At 52.7% G+C, this 17862-nt stretch overlaps 9 protein-coding genes across 9 annotated transcripts; 5 read left to right on the forward strand and 4 right to left on the reverse strand.

Annotated features, from left to right (window-relative positions):
* Positions 1-255: 255 nt before the first annotated feature.
* Positions 256-1807, reverse strand: HO173_008467 (uncharacterized protein; the record flags this gene model as incomplete). The annotated part of the gene is made up of 2 exons (XM_037310367.1): positions 256-1270; positions 1326-1807. 2 exons carry the CDS (start codon positions 1805-1807, stop codon positions 256-258), a joined length of 1497 nt encoding a protein of 498 aa, XP_037162764.1.
* A 576-nt stretch (positions 1808-2383) lies between these two features.
* HO173_008468 (uncharacterized protein) lies at positions 2384-4165 on the forward strand (the record flags this gene model as incomplete). Its single annotated transcript, XM_037310368.1, has 2 exons — positions 2384-2627; positions 2799-4165. The coding sequence occupies 2 exons, from the start codon at positions 2384-2386 to the stop codon at positions 4163-4165; spliced, it is 1611 nt and encodes a 536-aa protein (XP_037162765.1).
* A 742-nt stretch (positions 4166-4907) lies between these two features.
* HO173_008469 (uncharacterized protein) lies at positions 4908-6630 on the reverse strand (the record flags this gene model as incomplete). The annotated part of the gene is made up of 2 exons (XM_037310369.1): positions 4908-6423; positions 6485-6630. The coding sequence occupies 2 exons, from the start codon at positions 6628-6630 to the stop codon at positions 4908-4910; spliced, it is 1662 nt and encodes a 553-aa protein (XP_037162766.1).
* Positions 6631-9903: 3273 nt separating this feature from the next.
* HO173_008470 (uncharacterized protein) lies at positions 9904-11110 on the reverse strand (the record flags this gene model as incomplete). The annotated part of the gene is made up of 3 exons (XM_037310370.1): positions 9904-10707; positions 10769-10842; positions 10909-11110. 3 exons carry the CDS (start codon positions 11108-11110, stop codon positions 9904-9906), a joined length of 1080 nt encoding a protein of 359 aa, XP_037162767.1.
* A 691-nt stretch (positions 11111-11801) lies between these two features.
* On the forward strand, positions 11802-14511 carry HO173_008471 (uncharacterized protein; the record flags this gene model as incomplete). Its single annotated transcript, XM_037310371.1, has 2 exons — positions 11802-12218; positions 12268-14511. 2 exons carry the CDS (start codon positions 11802-11804, stop codon positions 14509-14511), a joined length of 2661 nt encoding a protein of 886 aa, XP_037162768.1.
* Positions 14512-14662: 151 nt separating this feature from the next.
* On the forward strand, positions 14663-15408 carry HO173_008472 (uncharacterized protein; the record flags this gene model as incomplete). The annotated part of the gene is made up of 2 exons (XM_037310372.1): positions 14663-14745; positions 14850-15408. 2 exons carry the CDS (start codon positions 14663-14665, stop codon positions 15406-15408), a joined length of 642 nt encoding a protein of 213 aa, XP_037162769.1.
* A 291-nt stretch (positions 15409-15699) lies between these two features.
* Positions 15700-16515, forward strand: HO173_008473 (uncharacterized protein; the record flags this gene model as incomplete). The annotated part of the gene is made up of 4 exons (XM_037310373.1): positions 15700-15720; positions 15775-15833; positions 15884-15970; positions 16026-16515. The coding sequence occupies 4 exons, from the start codon at positions 15700-15702 to the stop codon at positions 16513-16515; spliced, it is 657 nt and encodes a 218-aa protein (XP_037162770.1).
* A 79-nt stretch (positions 16516-16594) lies between these two features.
* HO173_008474 (uncharacterized protein) lies at positions 16595-16792 on the reverse strand (the record flags this gene model as incomplete). The annotated part of the gene is made up of 1 exon (XM_037310374.1): positions 16595-16792. One exon carries the CDS (start codon positions 16790-16792, stop codon positions 16595-16597), a length of 198 nt encoding a protein of 65 aa, XP_037162771.1.
* A 243-nt stretch (positions 16793-17035) lies between these two features.
* HO173_008475 (uncharacterized protein) lies at positions 17036-17508 on the forward strand (the record flags this gene model as incomplete). Its single annotated transcript, XM_037310375.1, has 2 exons — positions 17036-17131; positions 17218-17508. The coding sequence occupies 2 exons, from the start codon at positions 17036-17038 to the stop codon at positions 17506-17508; spliced, it is 387 nt and encodes a 128-aa protein (XP_037162772.1).
* Between the last annotated feature and the right edge of the window lie 354 nt (positions 17509-17862).

Genomic DNA, 17862 nt, shown 5'->3' on the forward strand with positions numbered 1-17862 from the left:
TGGAAAGAGAAGCTCCTAGAGTATGGAATCAGCCTTTCGCAAGGGAAAATCAACCGAGGACCAGGTCAAGATTTGGAGAACGTGGTTGGCAGGATCCCTGCCCGTATGCTTGGAATCAGATCCACAGAAGCAGGAATCATCTCAACGGCTCGCCCATACCGTCGAATAGTAGAAATGCTGTAGGGCAAGCCCCACTGGATTCGTATGCAATCAGCTCCCATGACCACAGGTTGACCATGGGCGGGGGGTCAACCCTTATAGCTTGGAGAAAACTGTAGGCACAGTCCCACTCATATCAACCAGCGTACTCTTATTCCTCACCCAAGCCTCTAGGCCCCTTTTTCCGTTCTCAACTCCAACACCACTTTGCTTCCACCCACCCACGCTCATCTCGGCAGGACTTTCGCCCCAGGTATTGACCCAAGTGATGCCAGCCTCAAGCTGAGCTACGACCTTATGCGCCATGTTGAGGTCCTTCGTAAAGACGCCTGCGGCAAGACCGAGAGGTGTAGCATTCGCTCTTTCAACGGCTTCTTCCACGGACTCGTACGTCAACAGGGTCATCACGGGCCCGAATATCTCCTCCTGCACAATCCTCATCGAATCTGTGCAGTCGGTGAACACTGTCGGTCTAACCCAATAGCCACCTTCCAATCCAGGGATGTCTTTCGGTTGGTCAGGGCCTCCACAGAGCAAGGTCGCTCTATCCTTTTCGAGTCCGTACTTAATGTACCCAATGACTTTTTCGTAATGCAGCTCGGAGACCAGGGGGCCGAAGTTAGTGTTCACGTCCATGAGATTGCCAGCTCGGATGTATTTCATCTTTTCCAGTAGCATCTCCTCAAAGGCTTGCTTCATGTCTTTGGGAATAAATACCCTTGTGCCATTCGTGCAGACCTGGCCAGTGCTGAAGAAATTGGCCATCATAGCTCCATTCACGGCTTGTTCTAGATCCACGTCTGATAATATGATGACTGGGCTCTTCCCACCAAGCTCCATGGTCGTGTATTTCATTCCTGCTGCTGCGCTGCTAGCAACCTTTTTGCCTGTTGAGACTTGTCCAGTGAAAGACAGCTTGGCGATTCCAACATGCGACGTAAGATACGCGCCGACGTCCCCACCGCCTTGAACAACATTGAAGACCCCCGGTGGTAGTCCTGCTTCCGTGTAGATCTCGGCCAATATTTGACCGTGTAGCGGCGTGACTTCGCTGGGCTTGTAGACCATAGTGTTGCCCGCGGCAAGACAAGGTGCTGACTTCCAGAGCGCTCTAGACACTCTCGACCTCAGCTCGGTATCCATGTCTTCTGAGAGAGGCGGCGTACATTTGTATGGGGTAATTCCATGCTCCTATGCCCGCGCATACACCCAGAGCCTCTTTCTTCGTATAGACCCATGCGTCTTCCCTCAACTGCGTCGTCTCCCCATTAAGCCCACCTCCTCCCACTAGGTTGGCGAAGAACTCGAGCACATCCGCTCCCGTCACCACATCAACTGTGCTTGTCTCGGAGAACGGCTTCCCTGTGTCTTGTGTCTCTGTCCTCGCAATCTCATCGTTTCTATCTCGTAGAAGCTGGACTGCCTTCAGGAGGATGCGAGATCGAACAATTGGGGGCGTTGTTGACCAACCATGAAAAGCTCGTTGACCTGATTGAATGGCTGAGTCAATGTCGGAGTGGGAGGCAGCATGGATATCTGCCAGTGGCTGTGCGGTCGATGGATCGATGGATCTGAAAATACCTCCAGAACCTACCTGGACCTGGCCGTCATAGTAGAGATGGCGCGGCGGGTAGAACGAGTCCGCCATTGATTGAGATTGATGGCGAAATCACGAGGGAGGGTGGGAGAACCTTGAGTCCTTGCCCAGCATGTCATGCACGTACCTTCAACCACGGAGGTTCTACAAGGCTTGCGCTTAGTATCAGGTCTTGGCCCCTCGATGAGAAACATACCTCTTCTCTTCAAGCTTGCCATGTGCTAACACCAGTTTTTCTCCGCATATTTTGTCTCCTTTCGGACTAGTCAAGTATCAGCAAATCTGCCCACTCAATAATAATAATGTCTCCCTAGGGCATCCAAACATTTGTGCGACTTTGCTGACCTTGCTTACTCTAGATCCATCTCATACTTACAATCCTTTGTCTCCTTTCAAGTACACAAATGGAAGGTAATATGCTCTTGTCTTGAGCTGCTCTTATCTCTCTGAGCACACACTGTCACGTGCGAGATCTCACAGCGACATTTATTGTATTATCTCTTTGCTAGTCTACTGATTCTCTCCTTGGATATACAAAAAGGCTGCGTGGAGCCTGTTGGGTTAGAAAAGCAACCACAATCTCTTTGGGTTTTCCACTCTTTTCCGAGCCTTGAATTCCTCATCATCATGACCACCACCAAGCTCTCCGCCTCAGAGGCCGATAGCTTCGACTACCTGATAGTAGGCGGTGGTACAGCGGGGTGTGTCATCGCTAGCCGATTGGCAGAGTATTTACCGAAGAAGAGAATACTACTGATTGAAGCTGGTCCGAGCGATTTCATGAACGACAAGGTTCTAAACCTGAAAGATTGGCTGAACCTCCTGGGTGGCGAGCTGGACTATGACTATGGGACTACGGAGCAGCCAAATGGTAAGCGAGCTTGGCTCTTGAGGATATGTGTTTTTGGTGATGCGTACAAGTATTCCGTCTACCGTGGTGCATCCAAGAACAAGAACCATTCTTGAATTGTGTTATATTCAAGGCGGAATCGGGAGTAAACACAAACAGCATTGACAGCATCACTGATCGATCAAAATATAGGTAACTCGCACATCCGCCACTCCCGAGCAAAAGTCCTCGGCGGTTGCTCCTCCCACAACACCCTTATATCCTTCCGTCCCTTCGCCCACGACGCCGCTATCTGGGAATCTCTCGGCTGCACAGGCTGGTCCTTCGACACCTTCAACCGCCTCCTCGACTCCATCCGCAACACCGTGCAACCCGTCCATTCCCGCCACCGCAACCAGCTCTGCAAGGACTGGGTCGAGTCCTGCTCCACTGCCCTCTCCATCCCCGTAATCCACGACTTCAACCGCGAGATTGCCCGGAACGGAAACCTAGAGTCCGGCGTCGGCTTCTTCTCCGTGGCGTACAACCCCGACGACGGCCGCAGGAGCAGCGCGAGCGTCGCCTACATCCACCCCATCCTCCGCGGCGACGAGCACCGACCCAACCTCACCATCCTAACGGACGCCTGGGTCAGCCGCGTCAACGTGCACTCCTCGACCGTCACAGGCGTCAACATAACCCTGCAATCCGGCACCACCCTCACCCTGACCGCCCGCAAGGAAACCATCCTCTGCGCCGGCGCAATCGACACCCCCCGCCTCCTCCTCCACTCCGGCATCGGCCCCTCCGCCCAACTCACCGCCCTCAACATCCCCGTGGTCGCCTCCATCCCCGGCGTCGGGCACAACCTGCTCGACCACCCGGAAAGCATCATCATGTGGGAACTGAACCGGCCCGTGCCCCCGAACCAAACGACCATGGACTCCGACGCCGGCATCTTCCTCTCCCGCCCCGGGCACACGCCCGGCGTCGCGGACATCATGATGCACTGCTACCAGATCCCCTTCTGCCTCAACACCGCCCGCCTCGGCTACGACACCCCCATCGACGCCTTCTGCATGACGCCCAACATCCCCCGCCCCGAATCCAAAGGCCAACTCTACCTGACCTCCGCCGACCCGAGCGTCAAGCCCGCCCTCGACTTCCGCTACTTCAGCGACCCGGCCGGCCACGACGCGGCCACCCTGGTCGCCGGCCTCCGCGCCGCCCGCCGCGTCGCCGCCCAGCCCCCCTTCTCCGCCTGGCTGGCGCGCGAGGTGGCCCCGGGCCCCGCCGTCCAGAGCGACGCCGACCTCGGCGCCTACGGCCGCTCGGCCGCCCACACCGTCTACCACCCGGCCGGGACGACCAAGATGGGCGACGTGGCCCGCGACGCCATGGCCGTCGTGGACTGCGGGCTGCGGCTGCGCGGGCTCGGGGGGGTGCGCGTCGCGGACGCGGGGGTGTTCCCCGCCATGACGAGCGTGAACCCGATGCTGACGGTGCTGGCGATTGGGGAGCGGTGCGCGGAGATGGTGGCGGAGGAGGCGGGGTGGAAGGGTGCGAGGGCGAGATTGTGAGGGGGAAGAAAGTCGAGGGGGGGGGGGGTGCGGAGAGGCCGGAAATGGGTCGGTTGGATGGAATGTGTGCGCCGTGTAAATGTGTCGCAAGAAATCTCTGCGCCTGTGCGCGATCTCAAGGAAAGAAAATGCAAAGATGGGAAATTGGCAACTTCCTTTCACAATTGGAAATGCCCCCAAGACCGATCGAATTGTACATATTGTTATCAACACCTCCACCAACATTGTTCAAAAAGTCACTCAAAGGTGCGCAACTCATAGTCTTCAACCTCATTTCCATTCCATTCACTTCGATGCATACTAAAAGGCTGCACTCACACACCACCTCGCCATGTCCCCAGCCGTGAACCGAAGCAGTGCACACGCTCCGGAAATCGCTCAAAGCGCCCCGCCACATTGCGGACCGATAAAGAAAAGCCGCCGTAAAGTAAAGTATAAGCAAACTCGTCACGCGAATATCAGATCCCCTCGAGAATGTGTACCAGGCCCGATCCCATCCATCTAACCCCCAAATCTTTAAAGTGGTCCTGTGGTCCAGATAGTAATACATGATTTGTGCAATGCGTAGACATGACCAGCGCCAAAAAGGGTATAATGATCCCGCCAATGAAATCACAAGTACTAAGTAAAGAAAAGAAAAGAAAAGAAGCATATCAAAGGACATAATCGTACAATTTCGATCCCCTGCTCCCGTTCCCGCTCTCGCTCAAACGCCGAGAATGCCGCGTCGCTTTTTTTTTCTTCATTTCGTTACCGCATTAGGTAGTATATTCGCTCCTCCACCAGGCACACTTGCGATGCCCATAGCACTTGCTGTCATGGAATTGTTGTGCGGCAGATAAGGCGTGCTGTACATCGGGTTCATAGAGGCAGTCGTAAAAGGTGGTTGCCAAGACTGCGTGGCAGCTGGGAAGTAACTGCAGCAGCAGTCGCCCGAGTGGACGGTCTCAGGTAGTGTAGTGGTGGGGGGCGAGTGTGTGGAAGATAGCTGCCGGGTCGATGGTAGAGACGGTGGGACGGAGGAGAATTTGTAAGGCGGCTGAGGGCTGGGCTGCGTGGAGGTGGACATGCGTGGAGACTTGGAGGGACCTTGACGGACGCGCTTCGGGTCCGGTTCATCGGGGTGAGGGTGGGAGATTCGGTGAGTCTTCAGTGGTGGGGAAGCTGAAGATGGCGATTTCGAGCTCGGAAGAGTGGGCGTTTTGAAGGTAGGTGTAGGGAATGCTGGTGCGCTATTGGAGCCGCCGCTTGGTCTCGTCCAACCGCCATATGAATTCAATTCGGCGGTGGGGATGTTATTGAAATCGAAGGACGCGAAAGGGTTATCCAAGCTCCGTTCTCTTTTCAGAGTGGAAGTAGGCTTTGGGGGGTCTGAGCCAGTCCTTCGAGCGACGTTGGTGGGAAGGCTCGTGGCCTTGCGGCCCGTGGCTCTCTCGCCGACAGGGAGGTCCTTCCGTTGCTGAAAATTTCTCGGACTGCGACCACGGACAATTATGGCTGCGGATCTTGCTTCGGCGATAACGACTCTTTCACCTGACGATAAGGTGGCCACGAGCTTCAAGCGAGCCACGAAGTGTTGCTGGAGTTCCTTCCGACGCCCATTGTTGGCTGTGGCTATCCGGAATTGAAGTCGCTTCCACGCAAAGGGGTATGTTGCGAACTCCACGTCCGGATCGTGAGTTGACATGAGGTCGAGTGGTATGACTGTGGGCTCCTTCTCTGTCTTTTCCTCGGGTGGGACGGGTGGACTGTTGATTGGTGTTTTCCACGGGACCGAGATCAGCTTCACGGTACCGCCCTCGACTGACTCTGTTGCCGAAATGGTGAGTTCCTGTGCCACTATTGGTATGCGCTCGTTGCGTTCCGTCAAGATGTAGCGCAAACCGCGAGGAAGAGTGATAGATCCCGTGACTTGGAATAGGTTGCGGCGGTAGCACGTGAGTTCTGGAGGAGTCATCTGAGGAAAGAGACCCGGGGCGTTTGGGGGATCCGCCATGAAAAACATGCCGTGTAAACGTGCATTGAGGGATAGGGATATCCTTCGGAGGGAGTGATCGAGCAGTGAGAAATGGTAGGTGATTGGTTGGAAGCTGAGCAGCTCATCATCCCGATCAATTGATGCGCTCTCTGGTGCGGATTGCTCATGTGTCTCTTGATGTGCAGTCGAGTCATAGCGGAAGTCTGGGTAGGTGGGATTGAAGGCGCGGTCGGCTTCGCTAGAGCTGAGAAGAGGAGGCATTTGGGATATGGAATGGATGCTGGAAATGATGAGATTGATTAGAATGATGGTCTGTGCAACGTTCTGGATGGGACTCATACCCTCGGAAATCATCGGTGGAATAGGTGGGCGTTTGAAAGCTCTGCTCTGCGAGGCCCATTGCGGGTAGCGTGGTCAGGTAATCGTCGGTAGTGGTATTATTGTTAGGCGGAAGGTAAGACATGACCATGTGGTCGTAGCCGTTCATGATTGCTTGTAATATAGGAGTTGTAGTAGAGACAGAATATGCGCAAAGCGACAGCAGCAATGGAATATATGAATGAAAGTCAGATGAGAAAAGCAGAAGGAGAAGTACGATGAAGAAAATGGGGAGGAGTCTGAAGGGTATTGACGTCCTTTTCAGCTCAGCGGGGTGTCCGACATGGTATAAAACAATTGTGGAACATGCTTGACTTGAGCGATGTTTTGAAGAAAAGATGAAACAGAACGCAGTGAGTGTGGGGATGTGCATCAGAGAAGAAGAGGGAAAGTAGGTAGAAGAGAAGAGAAAAAGAGAGTGGGAAGAGATGATGAGTGAGTGAGTGAGTGAGTAGAATGAGTGGGTAAGTGTGGTGTCGGGTGTACATGTTCCCACGTGAGATCTTCATAATAATAAGATCTTCAAATTCATGCATCTTCTGGAGCACATGGCGCAGGGATTGCCACGTTGTCTCCGGCGAGGAATGAGCCGAGTCTACCGATGATCCTTTTTTTCAGGCCACACTACGTTTGAGAATATCTGAAGCACGTTGTAAGAAAAAGGGAAAAAGGGAAGAGGGAAAAAGGAAAAAAGGGCGCCGTCCTGTATCAGATTTCTGCTGCGGTGAGAGAGGAAAGGATCTTCCGAGCGTCATTCGTACCTGGAGCGAATGGAGGGGCAACTGAGGCTTGGCTAAGTGCCGCTAGTGGGGGCTGATAACATCATCATGATCATAGGGCGCTGCTTATCGAACTCCGATAGGCCAAGGTGGGTAAGGCGTTGCTTACAATGCATGGGAATGATGAAGGCGGCATGGATGATGCAGAATTAGCGTGGAAGATGACGGTGATCTCCTCCCGCAACGGGTAACGAGAGCGAAGTCGGTAAAGTAGAAAGAAGTTAAGAAGGTCAGAAGAAGCAGAAGCTTGGCTACAGAAATCTCAGCCTTGGCTCCATTTACTTTACTTACTTTAAACTTCCTACTCACTTTTAACTTCCTCCGCACTTTTCCCTTTTTTTCTCTCCGCCGAAACAGCCGGTAAGATCGACAAGCGCCGGGATTCCAAAAAGAAGGCACCATGCCACCAAGGGCCAACTTTTTGGTCTTTCACTTAGTGATAAAGTAAAGTATACCTACTATAGTCTGTTACAAAGGAAGTAGTTACTGAATGAAGATAAGTGTGAAACAAAATGTCTGCTTGTTTCAACTGAAATCCCTGCGGATTCTTCCCTGCTTTTCGGACCTCTTCCGCCCTTCTCCTTGGCCGGACAATAATACGAGTAATGAAATGATCTGCACAATTCTCACGCTGGAGCCACCTTCTGACCATGCTCCGATCGACGTGTTTCACATTCTCGCCTAAGAAAACAAAAGTGAGAAACTGAGCAAGATCATCAAATGTGCGCGCGTCAACAACACCAGATATATTACCATGATTCGCCAACCCTCCTCCTATCCACTGTCATCAACTCCGCGGGATCCAATCATCACAGCCTCGTCCGACATTGAGTCACAGAACCTGCAATCCGAGTCGAGGCAGATCCGCATATCCAGTCGTCCACCGACCTTTTCAAACCCTCATGAAACACATCAGATTTCGCGGGTCTGGTAAATCAGGTACAAGTATCGCTACATCCCTCAGAACAGACGCAGGTACGCGGCGTTGGTCCCCCACGATGGAAAAATGCGGAGAGTTTGCAATCCAAGGGGACGCAGGTACACGGCGAGCACCACCTGCAGAATGCTGATTCACGCCGCCACGAGGCCAATGAGCTGATCGTTTCTTCTCTCACACTTCCTCGTTTTCTTTATATCTAAATTTGTCTTGTCCCTGATCTATTTTTGACTGCTCTCCTTTCCCACTCGGACATGCCTCAATCTTTGGCAACGCAGCCACTCGCCTGCGCATGGTGAGAGTAAATGGGTTCGGCCTCCAGTCCCTCATGAGGTCTCCTTGAGCCTCATACCATGGTGGTGCGCGGAGGTGAGTCAGCGATCACTCGATCCAGAACCATGGTGATCCTGTTGCTTGCGGCTCAAAAATAGACACATCGGTGCCTGCTCTCTTGTCACCTGAAGTCAGCATTCTTGATAAGCTGATGCAGTTCGTATTACCCCCACTGTGATTTCAAGTTATTTCCACTATCATTAATAGGGTTGACAAACTTTTCCTTTATCGGTTCTGTAAACTCGGAGATAATGGAGGCGACTTGCTGTACTCGTACAGTGGCTATCCTAGGAATCCTCTCGATCTTCGCCTTTCTTCTTGTTTCGTTCAATGCCATCACATCAACACGCTGCATGAAAAATCCAATCTGAAGCACATCATCGTATCCAGACCAATGCTGTGTTAGATACCGGAACTGCTGACTCTGACGGATGAAAGGACGAGGCTCTTGTTCGGTGAGTTTTGTCTTGCCCCGCAGAGTGTCTGCTACGCTCGATGTACTTCGCCAAAGCCCACCCTCCCTCCCCCCCCAAACCAAGAAAAAAAGAAAAACGCAATGCAACTCCGTCCCTCAAAACCTGTAGTTCCATATAAGCTCTATGCCGCATTCCGACAAAAAGAAGTTTTCTCCTCTCCGCCAAAAAAATGGAAGTTGCGACCCGGCATTGGCTTTCGCCGTGCACACCACGCTCCAACTGCTCATTCCCTACAGGAGAGAGAGTCACGGAAGCGAGCAGCCTAGCCATGTCCACTGACGCTCCCCTTCCCCAAATCCCAGACAGCGCCAACCCCGTCGCCTTTCCGAATCCGACGCTTCCTTGGCTCGAGACGCGATTGATTGATACATTCCGACTCGGCTGGGTTCAAGGGATCAACAACAAAGTTCCATCTTGAGATTCCATCGACCTACGAGTGATCCGATGGCCGCATATGCTCACGGGGGTAGTGAAGGTGGAGGTGTGGAGGTGGAGACGTGGGGGCTTTGATCGAGGGGGTGATGGTTCACACGAGTGCCACGATGCAGGAACGGATAACAGCGTCGAAGACGATGGCGTCACGGAAAGGCTTGACGAGGTCTGTTTTACTGGAAGGGATGGATTCTTGCATCGATTCTCTTTAGCTTATAGTACACTCGGGGTTACCTGGAGCCACAGGCGCATGGGTACTTGGACCTAGAGTGCAAGATGCAAAGAAGGAATCTGGCAAGGTCATGGAGATGAAGACCAGTACGATCCGGACTCTTGTCCAATCGCCGTGCGCCAGCGCTGTTCCGATCCTCTGTCAAGCTTTCACCAGGTATTGCCCTCCATAACGCCCGTTGCAAGCATTGCGTTCAATGACCGCCTCCAAATCCTACGCTACCAGCGCTCTCGCCCACATGGACGGCATCCTCATCTTCCTCAATGCCTCTGCCGCGTCCTCCTGCACCAGCTGTTGGTGGGATGCTGGCATTCGTGCTCACAGATCCACTCCTTGTTACGCCAGTTCCTGATTGTCGACGACCGCTAAGGCTCCTTTCTAATTCCTGTATGCGCCTTCGCAAAGCTTCGTTCTCACGCTTCACTATGTCGAGCTCTGTTCGATGATGAGCGGCTTCTTCGTACCGTTGCGTCGACGGTACGCGTGTATTTCCTTGATTCATGGTTTGCTGAGACGAGGATGAAGTTTGATTATACGATGCTGAGCCAGAGTGTCGATGTGCATGGAGGTTGGGGAAGTGATCGCCTTGGTATAGTGAGGAAGACAAAGAAGGCGAGGAGGCTTCGGATCGCCGCGACGCGACTGAGCTTTGCCTGCTAAGAGGTTCTCGAGCATATGAGTATGGGGCTGTGGCATCTCGCGCGGGTGCGATGCCTGATACTGTGCTTCCGGCTACCCCTGCTGTCGTGCCAACGGTGCTTCCACTTGTCCCAGTAATGCCAGTAGCTGTAGTCGCAGCTGTGTTTGAACTTCGAGCGCTCAGATTGGAGGACGATCGATGCCGCCGTGAGGGAGTAGGGTGACTGGGCCCAGAAATTAGATGGTTTGCGTTCTGATCTGTAGCATCTGGTAGGCCAGTAGAAACGGAGGAGGTCGTCGATGCCACTGAAGCAGACTGCTGGCGTAGAAGAGAGAGTTCGCGCGTGAGGCGGTTGACCTGAAATGAAAGACTCATAATCAGCGAAGTTATTCCAACCAGTAAACCATCCCCAGCTTACCACTGCCTCTTGTTCCTTCTCAAGTTGCATATGAAGGTCTGCAGCGGTGAGAGGTCTGGGATGACGAAGAGGCCCTGGTAATCATCGAGTTAGCTGGTCGATCAGTTGTAAGCGGAGTTGTAGGACATCTGCTTTTATACCGGGTCCAATGCCTACTCCAGTGTTGTCTCCAGAAGTCATGTTTGCGAGAGGCTCCCTTGACAGAATGGTGGGTGACTGGGCAGGAGGTGAAATGGGAGCGGGGGGAGGTGCCATGGTCTCTCTAGCCCGTCGAGAGGATGTAGAGGCTATACTTCGAGGGCTGTAGGGTGAAGGAGGCAGAGAGTTAAGATCGGGAGCCATATTCCCTAGGTATTGAGATATATGTGGATGTTTGTTCCGTTTCTGGAAGCGCCAACTTAAGGGGCCATGGGTACACTCGTAGACTCACTAGGAAGCAGTAGCACGCGTCTTGAGTCTAATGCTGCAGTACGATGGAGTGATTTGAAGTGGGGTGATTGATATCTATCGATAAGAGAATTGTGTCTTCTTGGTGGAGATATGTGTCTTCGAAGTATTCACTCTGCGATCGACATTTGAACATGGTGCAGCAATTGGTTGCGTTGCAGTGCGTGGATTTGGTCAGCGGAGGAGGCAGGATGATGCCATGCTTTCCGTGAAGCTTGACTTCAACAACACCATACCATCTCCGCCAAACACCGTAGTATTGCATCGTATCGCTGCAAACATATCCTCAATCAGCCCCTCATTCCATCAAGACATCACGCGCTATAGAACTTCTTATCTTTCGTCATACCGAATACACCCTGCCGTTGCAGACCCTGGTCAAAGCATGCTGACTCCTCATTGCTATTGCCCTCAACGACAATGCAGTGCATAGAGCACTTTGAATCATTTCGACATCAATGATCATTGTGGCTGTACTTGGAAGGCGGCCATATCAACTTGATATCCGGAACAGCTGTCCACAATCAGAGGCTTCTCCGGCCTCTCACAACGACTCTCAACCAGCTGGGGCAGCAGACGATTAAACATGGGCAATTCGGCTACCAAAGAGCAAAGGCCTCATCTTGCACGCCAACGGTCAGCTGATGCCCGATCAGTCTCCTCTCCCGCCGGCTCTGGCCCAAGCTCACCATCTTATCCGCCCTCTTTAGACCGCCCTTCACATCCGGTTTACAATGTGCGGACGGGTAGGGGCAGTCGACCTGACCTGTCAACATTGCTTGGAATGAGAGGCAATGCAGTCTCTGACACTTCCAGTCTGGAGACTCGCAGAGAGACCAAGCAAGAGAGGGAGGCAAGAAAGTTGGAGAAAGAGAGGGTGGCGAGGGAGAAGGAGCGTGAACGGAGCATGCGTGAAGAGAGTGTTGATGGAGGCTATCTTGTCACCCAGGGTGTCTACACAGGAATAGAGGACTACACTAAGGGTGTCGTACGGCAACTGATGGTAGGGTACTCAGTGGATTCCAAGGGGCATGAGTGCTAATGGAGATCAGATTGAACGACGAATAGCACCATTTTGGAGGGGTTTGAATGATCACTCTGACTCATGGACAGAGAATCAGCTCGTTGCTGCTGCCAGAGGACGACCCATCCCTGCCCCGGATGAAATACCAGTTGAAGAAGAGCCTAAGCCGATGTCCAAGGCTGAATCGGAAACAAAGTCGTCGGACACGAACATTAATAATTTGACTGTGCCAATAACTTCGAGATCTCAGTCACTCAACTCAGACACGTCCTCGAACCTTTCACCATCCCAACCCTCATTTTCGCCGGGAGTTTTGAACGCGCCTCAACCTTCGCCATCTTCCGGATCTACATTGTTCAGAGGCCGTGCGAAAACATTGGCGGCTCTCACGACCGCCCCGAAGAACTCTCAAGCCGATATGACGCCTCGTGAAATAAACCTGCCAAGAGATCCCTACGTTGCTGGTCAGCCTCTCGAAGCGTACATGTATAAAGACGCTTCTGAATGCCCAATCTGCTTTCTATATTATCCTCCGTACCTGAACAAGACTCGATGCTGCGATCAGGCCATTTGCTCCGAATGCTTCGTACAGATCAAACGCCCAGATCCCCATCCTCCAGAACACGCAGATCCGACGGCTCCGCAACCCACGCTAGCTGAAAATGCCAATGCAGAAGTGGTCAATCCCGAGGAATTGATATCTGAACCAGCTGCTTGTCCATTCTGCGTTCAGCCTGAATTTGGTGTCACCTACCTTTCGCCGCCTTTCCGTAGAGGACTGTCGTACGTCAATCAAGCGTCAAACCATCCTTTGGCCAACAGATCTTCCGCCATGTCCTCCGAATCTTCACTGGGTTCAGTCTTGAGTAACGGAGGACGTATGTCGCCAACGAACGCTACACGTCGGAGAACGACATCAGTCTCCGCTACCTCTCCCTCCGTCATCACAACCGATAGGGTACGCCCAGACTGGCATCAGAAGCTGGCTGCGGCTAGAGCTCATACGGCTCGGCGATCTGCAGCTGCCACAGCTCTACATACTGCTGCTTATTTGATGGGCAATCGTGGTCAAGAAAATGATGGTCGAGCTCCGGGTCCTTTTGGCAGGCGTGGCATCCTGCGACGGACCAGTGGCGCGGACAATCCTGGGACCAGCTCTGCGCACTTGAATATGTTGGCACTGATGTCTGAGCGCTATGCAGCATCAGGTGCTGCCAGAGACGATGAAGGCGAACCGTCAATGACGCCCGGGCCTCGTGGAAGCTCCAGAAGAAACAGAATGGAAGATTTGGAAGAAATGATGATGATGGAAGCTATACGGCTGAGTCTTGCGTCAGAGGAGGATAGACGGAAAAGGGAAGACAAAGATGCCCAAAAGAAGGCCAAAAAGAAGGATAAGGAAGACAAGAAGGCCGAAAAGAAGGCCAGAAAGACGGGTGTGTATCCGAGCAGCGCCAATGCGAGCGCTGCAGGGCTTGGAGGCAGTTCCAGCGAGGTTTTCGTTGGTGGGACGGAGTCCTCCCCGTACTCTGCAAAAGGAAAGGGCGTCCAGCAGACAGAGTCTGAGCAACCAAATGCACGAGCTATGAATGCTATGTCTTCGTCCACGGCGGCAGATCCTCAGGAACATCTTGAGCGCGCTCGGGCGCAGATACTTCCCAGCGATGCTCCACCTTTCTCCTCTCCTTACTCTTCATCACCATACCGACCATCGCATCTACGGACTCTCTCAAATGCCTCATCCTCAACCTCATCTATTGATGGTTCTGCTCCTGGGTCCTTGAAGAGTGACATCAAGGGACAAGGATCCTCATTTGATGTTTCACCCAGCGCAAGTGGTGTCAATATACCTTCAGCGGCTTCGGCCCAAGACACTTACATCTCAGGCACGCCTCCTGGTGGTGGAGCAGGCATGGAGCCCATGTTCAACTTTCGTAGCCTCGCTGCAATGGTTGGAGAAGAAAAATCAAAGGATATCATGCATGAGGAAAATCCTGGCCAGGCGTATGGTCGGCCGAGAGGAGAAAGCTCCAGCAGTATGACTGATAGGGTCGACCAAGAGGAAGGAACCTCAACAGAGATACACGATGGGTCTGGCTCGCAATCAACGGGACCATTTCAACCCCCCATACTTGGCGAGGGACTACCTGCCTTCAAGCTTACAGCCGCTTCTCGGGGCAATTCCGACTTCGACAAGGCAGGCCAGCAAGTCGAATACGCAGAACTTAATGATGCAGCTGTGGTACAGGAACGATCCCAGACCTCAACATGAGATAAAAGAGCAACAATATGGCATGGATGCAAGAAACCTGGGCTGTACCTGTAAAAAGTGACATATAAGAGGGCGCAAAGGATGCAGCTAGAAGGCCTTGTATTATTGGGTAAATGTCACAACATCAACGACAGCGGGAAGAAGTTTCTCAATGCGCGTGGCAACACATACTCGTAGGCGACATGCTCTCATCTATGCGAAATTGGGCGCGACAAAGGAGGCGCCAAACTACACGTTCGTCGTTCAACTTCTCCCTTGTTCCCAATCATTGTCTCTTGAGATGGGATTCCTCTATGCAGCTTGGATCGTCGTCCATTTCTGTACAGTTACTCTTGCAGAACCACCTCTCAGTCCACTGACTCTATCATTACTCAACGGTCTCAACATCAACGTCAACCTCACGGCTCCATCAAGTCTAACACAGCTCTTTTCTTCAAAGTAGGTCGTCCTTTGTTCGTCAAGACAACAAGCCAGGAAACGCCGGGCAAAGATGATGACATCAGTAGCCGCCTTCCCCAAGATCCCTTGCTCTACCCCGTCCCCAACTCTGACGAAACCGTCCGCTTCTACGGCTACGGCACCCCCCTAGGCCGGAGAGACGTAATCTATGTTTTCGTCAAAGCGACTCGCGAAGTCGCAGCGCATGGGAGCTCGAACGAACCTATACCCGACAGAATGATCCGATACGGGTCGGGTAACGTGTTTATACTGTTGCATCACAGCGGTAGAATGACGTGGAAGGTGTGGGGGATGGCGTTGCAGGGCATTGCAGATTTCGTGGAAAGGTATGAATATGTGGATATGGATTTTGATGTTGGGAAGACGGGATCGGAACGGTTTTTTGGGACGGGGGTATTGGGGATGCAGAAGAGGGAGGGGATTAATGCTAGTGATTGACCAGCCGTCGTAAAGGATGATGGTTCGAAGGTCCAGCATCTTGTTGATTTGATCAAGAGCTCCCAAAGATGTGATATGCCTGTCCTCTGTGGAGTATCGTTGTCCTGTCAGAACCACCCTTGGACCCTTTGCCACTGCCCCGGCCCAGCAAAATGATGTGGGGCAACGTCCACTTCTGCAACATTCCATTCTCCCCAAAACCCACTTCTTCTGCCCCAAACTCCTCTCAACTCTTTCAAATTATACACTCGTATCTTCAAACCTACTTAACAAGCAAATCACAAACATATCATGTCGTCCACTGTCGTCCATGTACGCACTTTCCGATTGCTCTGGGAGCTCTAGGCGCTAACTTGCTGGATCTAGGTCAAGAACATTGCCCACAACACGAGCGAGAAAGAAGTGAGAGACTTCTTCAGCTTTTGGTGAGCTAAACGTCTCTATCACAAGCTTGCCACATGCTGACAGCTAGCAGCGGAAAGATCACATCCCTCTCTGTGACCCCTGCGTCCGAAGCCGAAAACAGCCCGCAGAGTGCAACAGTCACCTTCGAGAAAGAGACGTAAAGATACATGTAGAGTCAAGCCAGCTGCTTCCCCTAGCTGATCTTTCCCTAGAGCCGCAAAGACAGCGCTTCTCCTCGACAATACCCAACTCGGCAGCTCCCAAGTCCAAGTCTCAAGCGCCGCCGGCATCAGTGAGCTAGCCGGCACTAACACCGAAGATGCCTCCCGCGACGAGCACGACATTTCGCAAGAGGACAAGCCGCGCTCGCGCATCGTTGCCGAATACCTCGCCCACGGCTACGTGATCAGCGATACCGCGATCCAACGTGCCATTGCCCTCGACAACAAGCACGGTGTCTCCAATCGCTTCACCAACGCTCTTACACAATTCGACGCAAAATACAAGGCGACTGATCGCGCCAAGGGTCTTGACCAGAGCTACGGCATCACTGATAAAGCGACTGCGGGATGGAGGGCATCAACTCATACTTCGAGAAAGCGATGGGCACGCCTACTGGTCAGAAACTGGCAAGCTTCTACACGCAGAGTGACAAGCAGGTTCGAGACATCCACGCCGAGGCACGGCGCTTGGCGGATTTGAAGAGTGGAAAGGGCGGTGGTAGTATGGAGCAGAACGAGAAGACAATGGAGCATGTTCCTGGGACTGAGAAGACGACTTGTCAGTGTGGAGGCGATACTGGCACATGCCCTTGTGCCGAGGGCAAGTGCGCGTGCAGTGGGTGTTCGAAGGCGGGGATCCATGGGGAGAAGACTGCTACCGGACCGGCTGATGTTGTAGCGGACACTTCAGGTGTGCAGCCATTGGGAGAGAAGACTATTTGAGCGGCGGAGAGCACGGATGATTCTTTTGATGACATGATGGCTGAGCAAGCGTGATACTCCATCAGCAGTAGGAAAGGATTGCCCGAGCAAGAATAGCATAGGTATCACTGAGACAGATGTCCCATATATGTGCGCAAATGCAGCACTGTCATCTCGATTTGAAACAAATTTGCGCTAAACGTATTCAGCCTAGCGCCATGTAGAACTCCTTGGCTTTGCTTGCAACCTCTCAACAGTCTTCAACCGTTACCGATTGAGTCAACATTAACACCATCAGTATGACTTCTGCCGGCCGCATTAGCCTTGCAGCCCGTCTTGCATTACCTCAGTCAAGTTACGTCTGCCTACACTGTCGGCTCCGAGCATCAACCGCTGTAAGAAAGACTAACTCATCAACCACCCTACCCTACGCTTCCAGCAGACACGCCAGCTGGCTCACCACTGAAAAGTTACGAAAAAGATATGGGGCTCAGAGACACCGCCAGGTCAGGACGATCCGTACGGGAAAGAGAGTGTTTCTGATCAGAGAAGAAGGGAGAAGGAGCAAGCGAGGGAAAAGGGCAGGGAGCTTGAACCGGCACCTGAGCAGGAGGTGGAACAGCCCGAAGATGAAGATGAATATTTCGAAGCGGATACAGCTGAAGGCCTAGAGATGGTGGGTGGGCCTGGTTGGGGGACAAGGCAATGGGAGGTGGCGAACCCATTTAAAGGGTTTAGTCAACTCTACTGCAAGCATTGCAACGTTTACTAATTCCCATGATCTAGTTTCATTCGTCCCAAGAGAACAGAGGGTCGAAATGATACAATCCTCGCAGTTCATCGCGCCTTGGTGGAGACCTACGCCTTGAAAGAAGCTGGACTACCATTGGTAATGGATTACTCTTCAGCAGACCCTACGGAAGATTATGCCACACGTGTTGCGGGGGCGCAAAATTCGAGCAGGACGCAAGCGGACAGCTGGCTTTGGTGCTTGAGAGTGAGGAGTTGCGACAGTCCATATTGGAATGCGTCACACCAAAAGATCGCTCGAGCGACAATATCGCGATACAAGACGCAGACATCGAAGAAGAGGAAGTTACAGACGAAATTACAGATGAACTTGCAG

Source organism: Letharia columbiana (assembly GCF_014066305.1).
Source record: "Letharia columbiana isolate WasteWater2 chromosome Unknown Sc0000031_s0, whole genome shotgun sequence".
NCBI lineage: Eukaryota > Fungi > Ascomycota > Lecanoromycetes > Lecanorales > Parmeliaceae > Letharia > Letharia columbiana.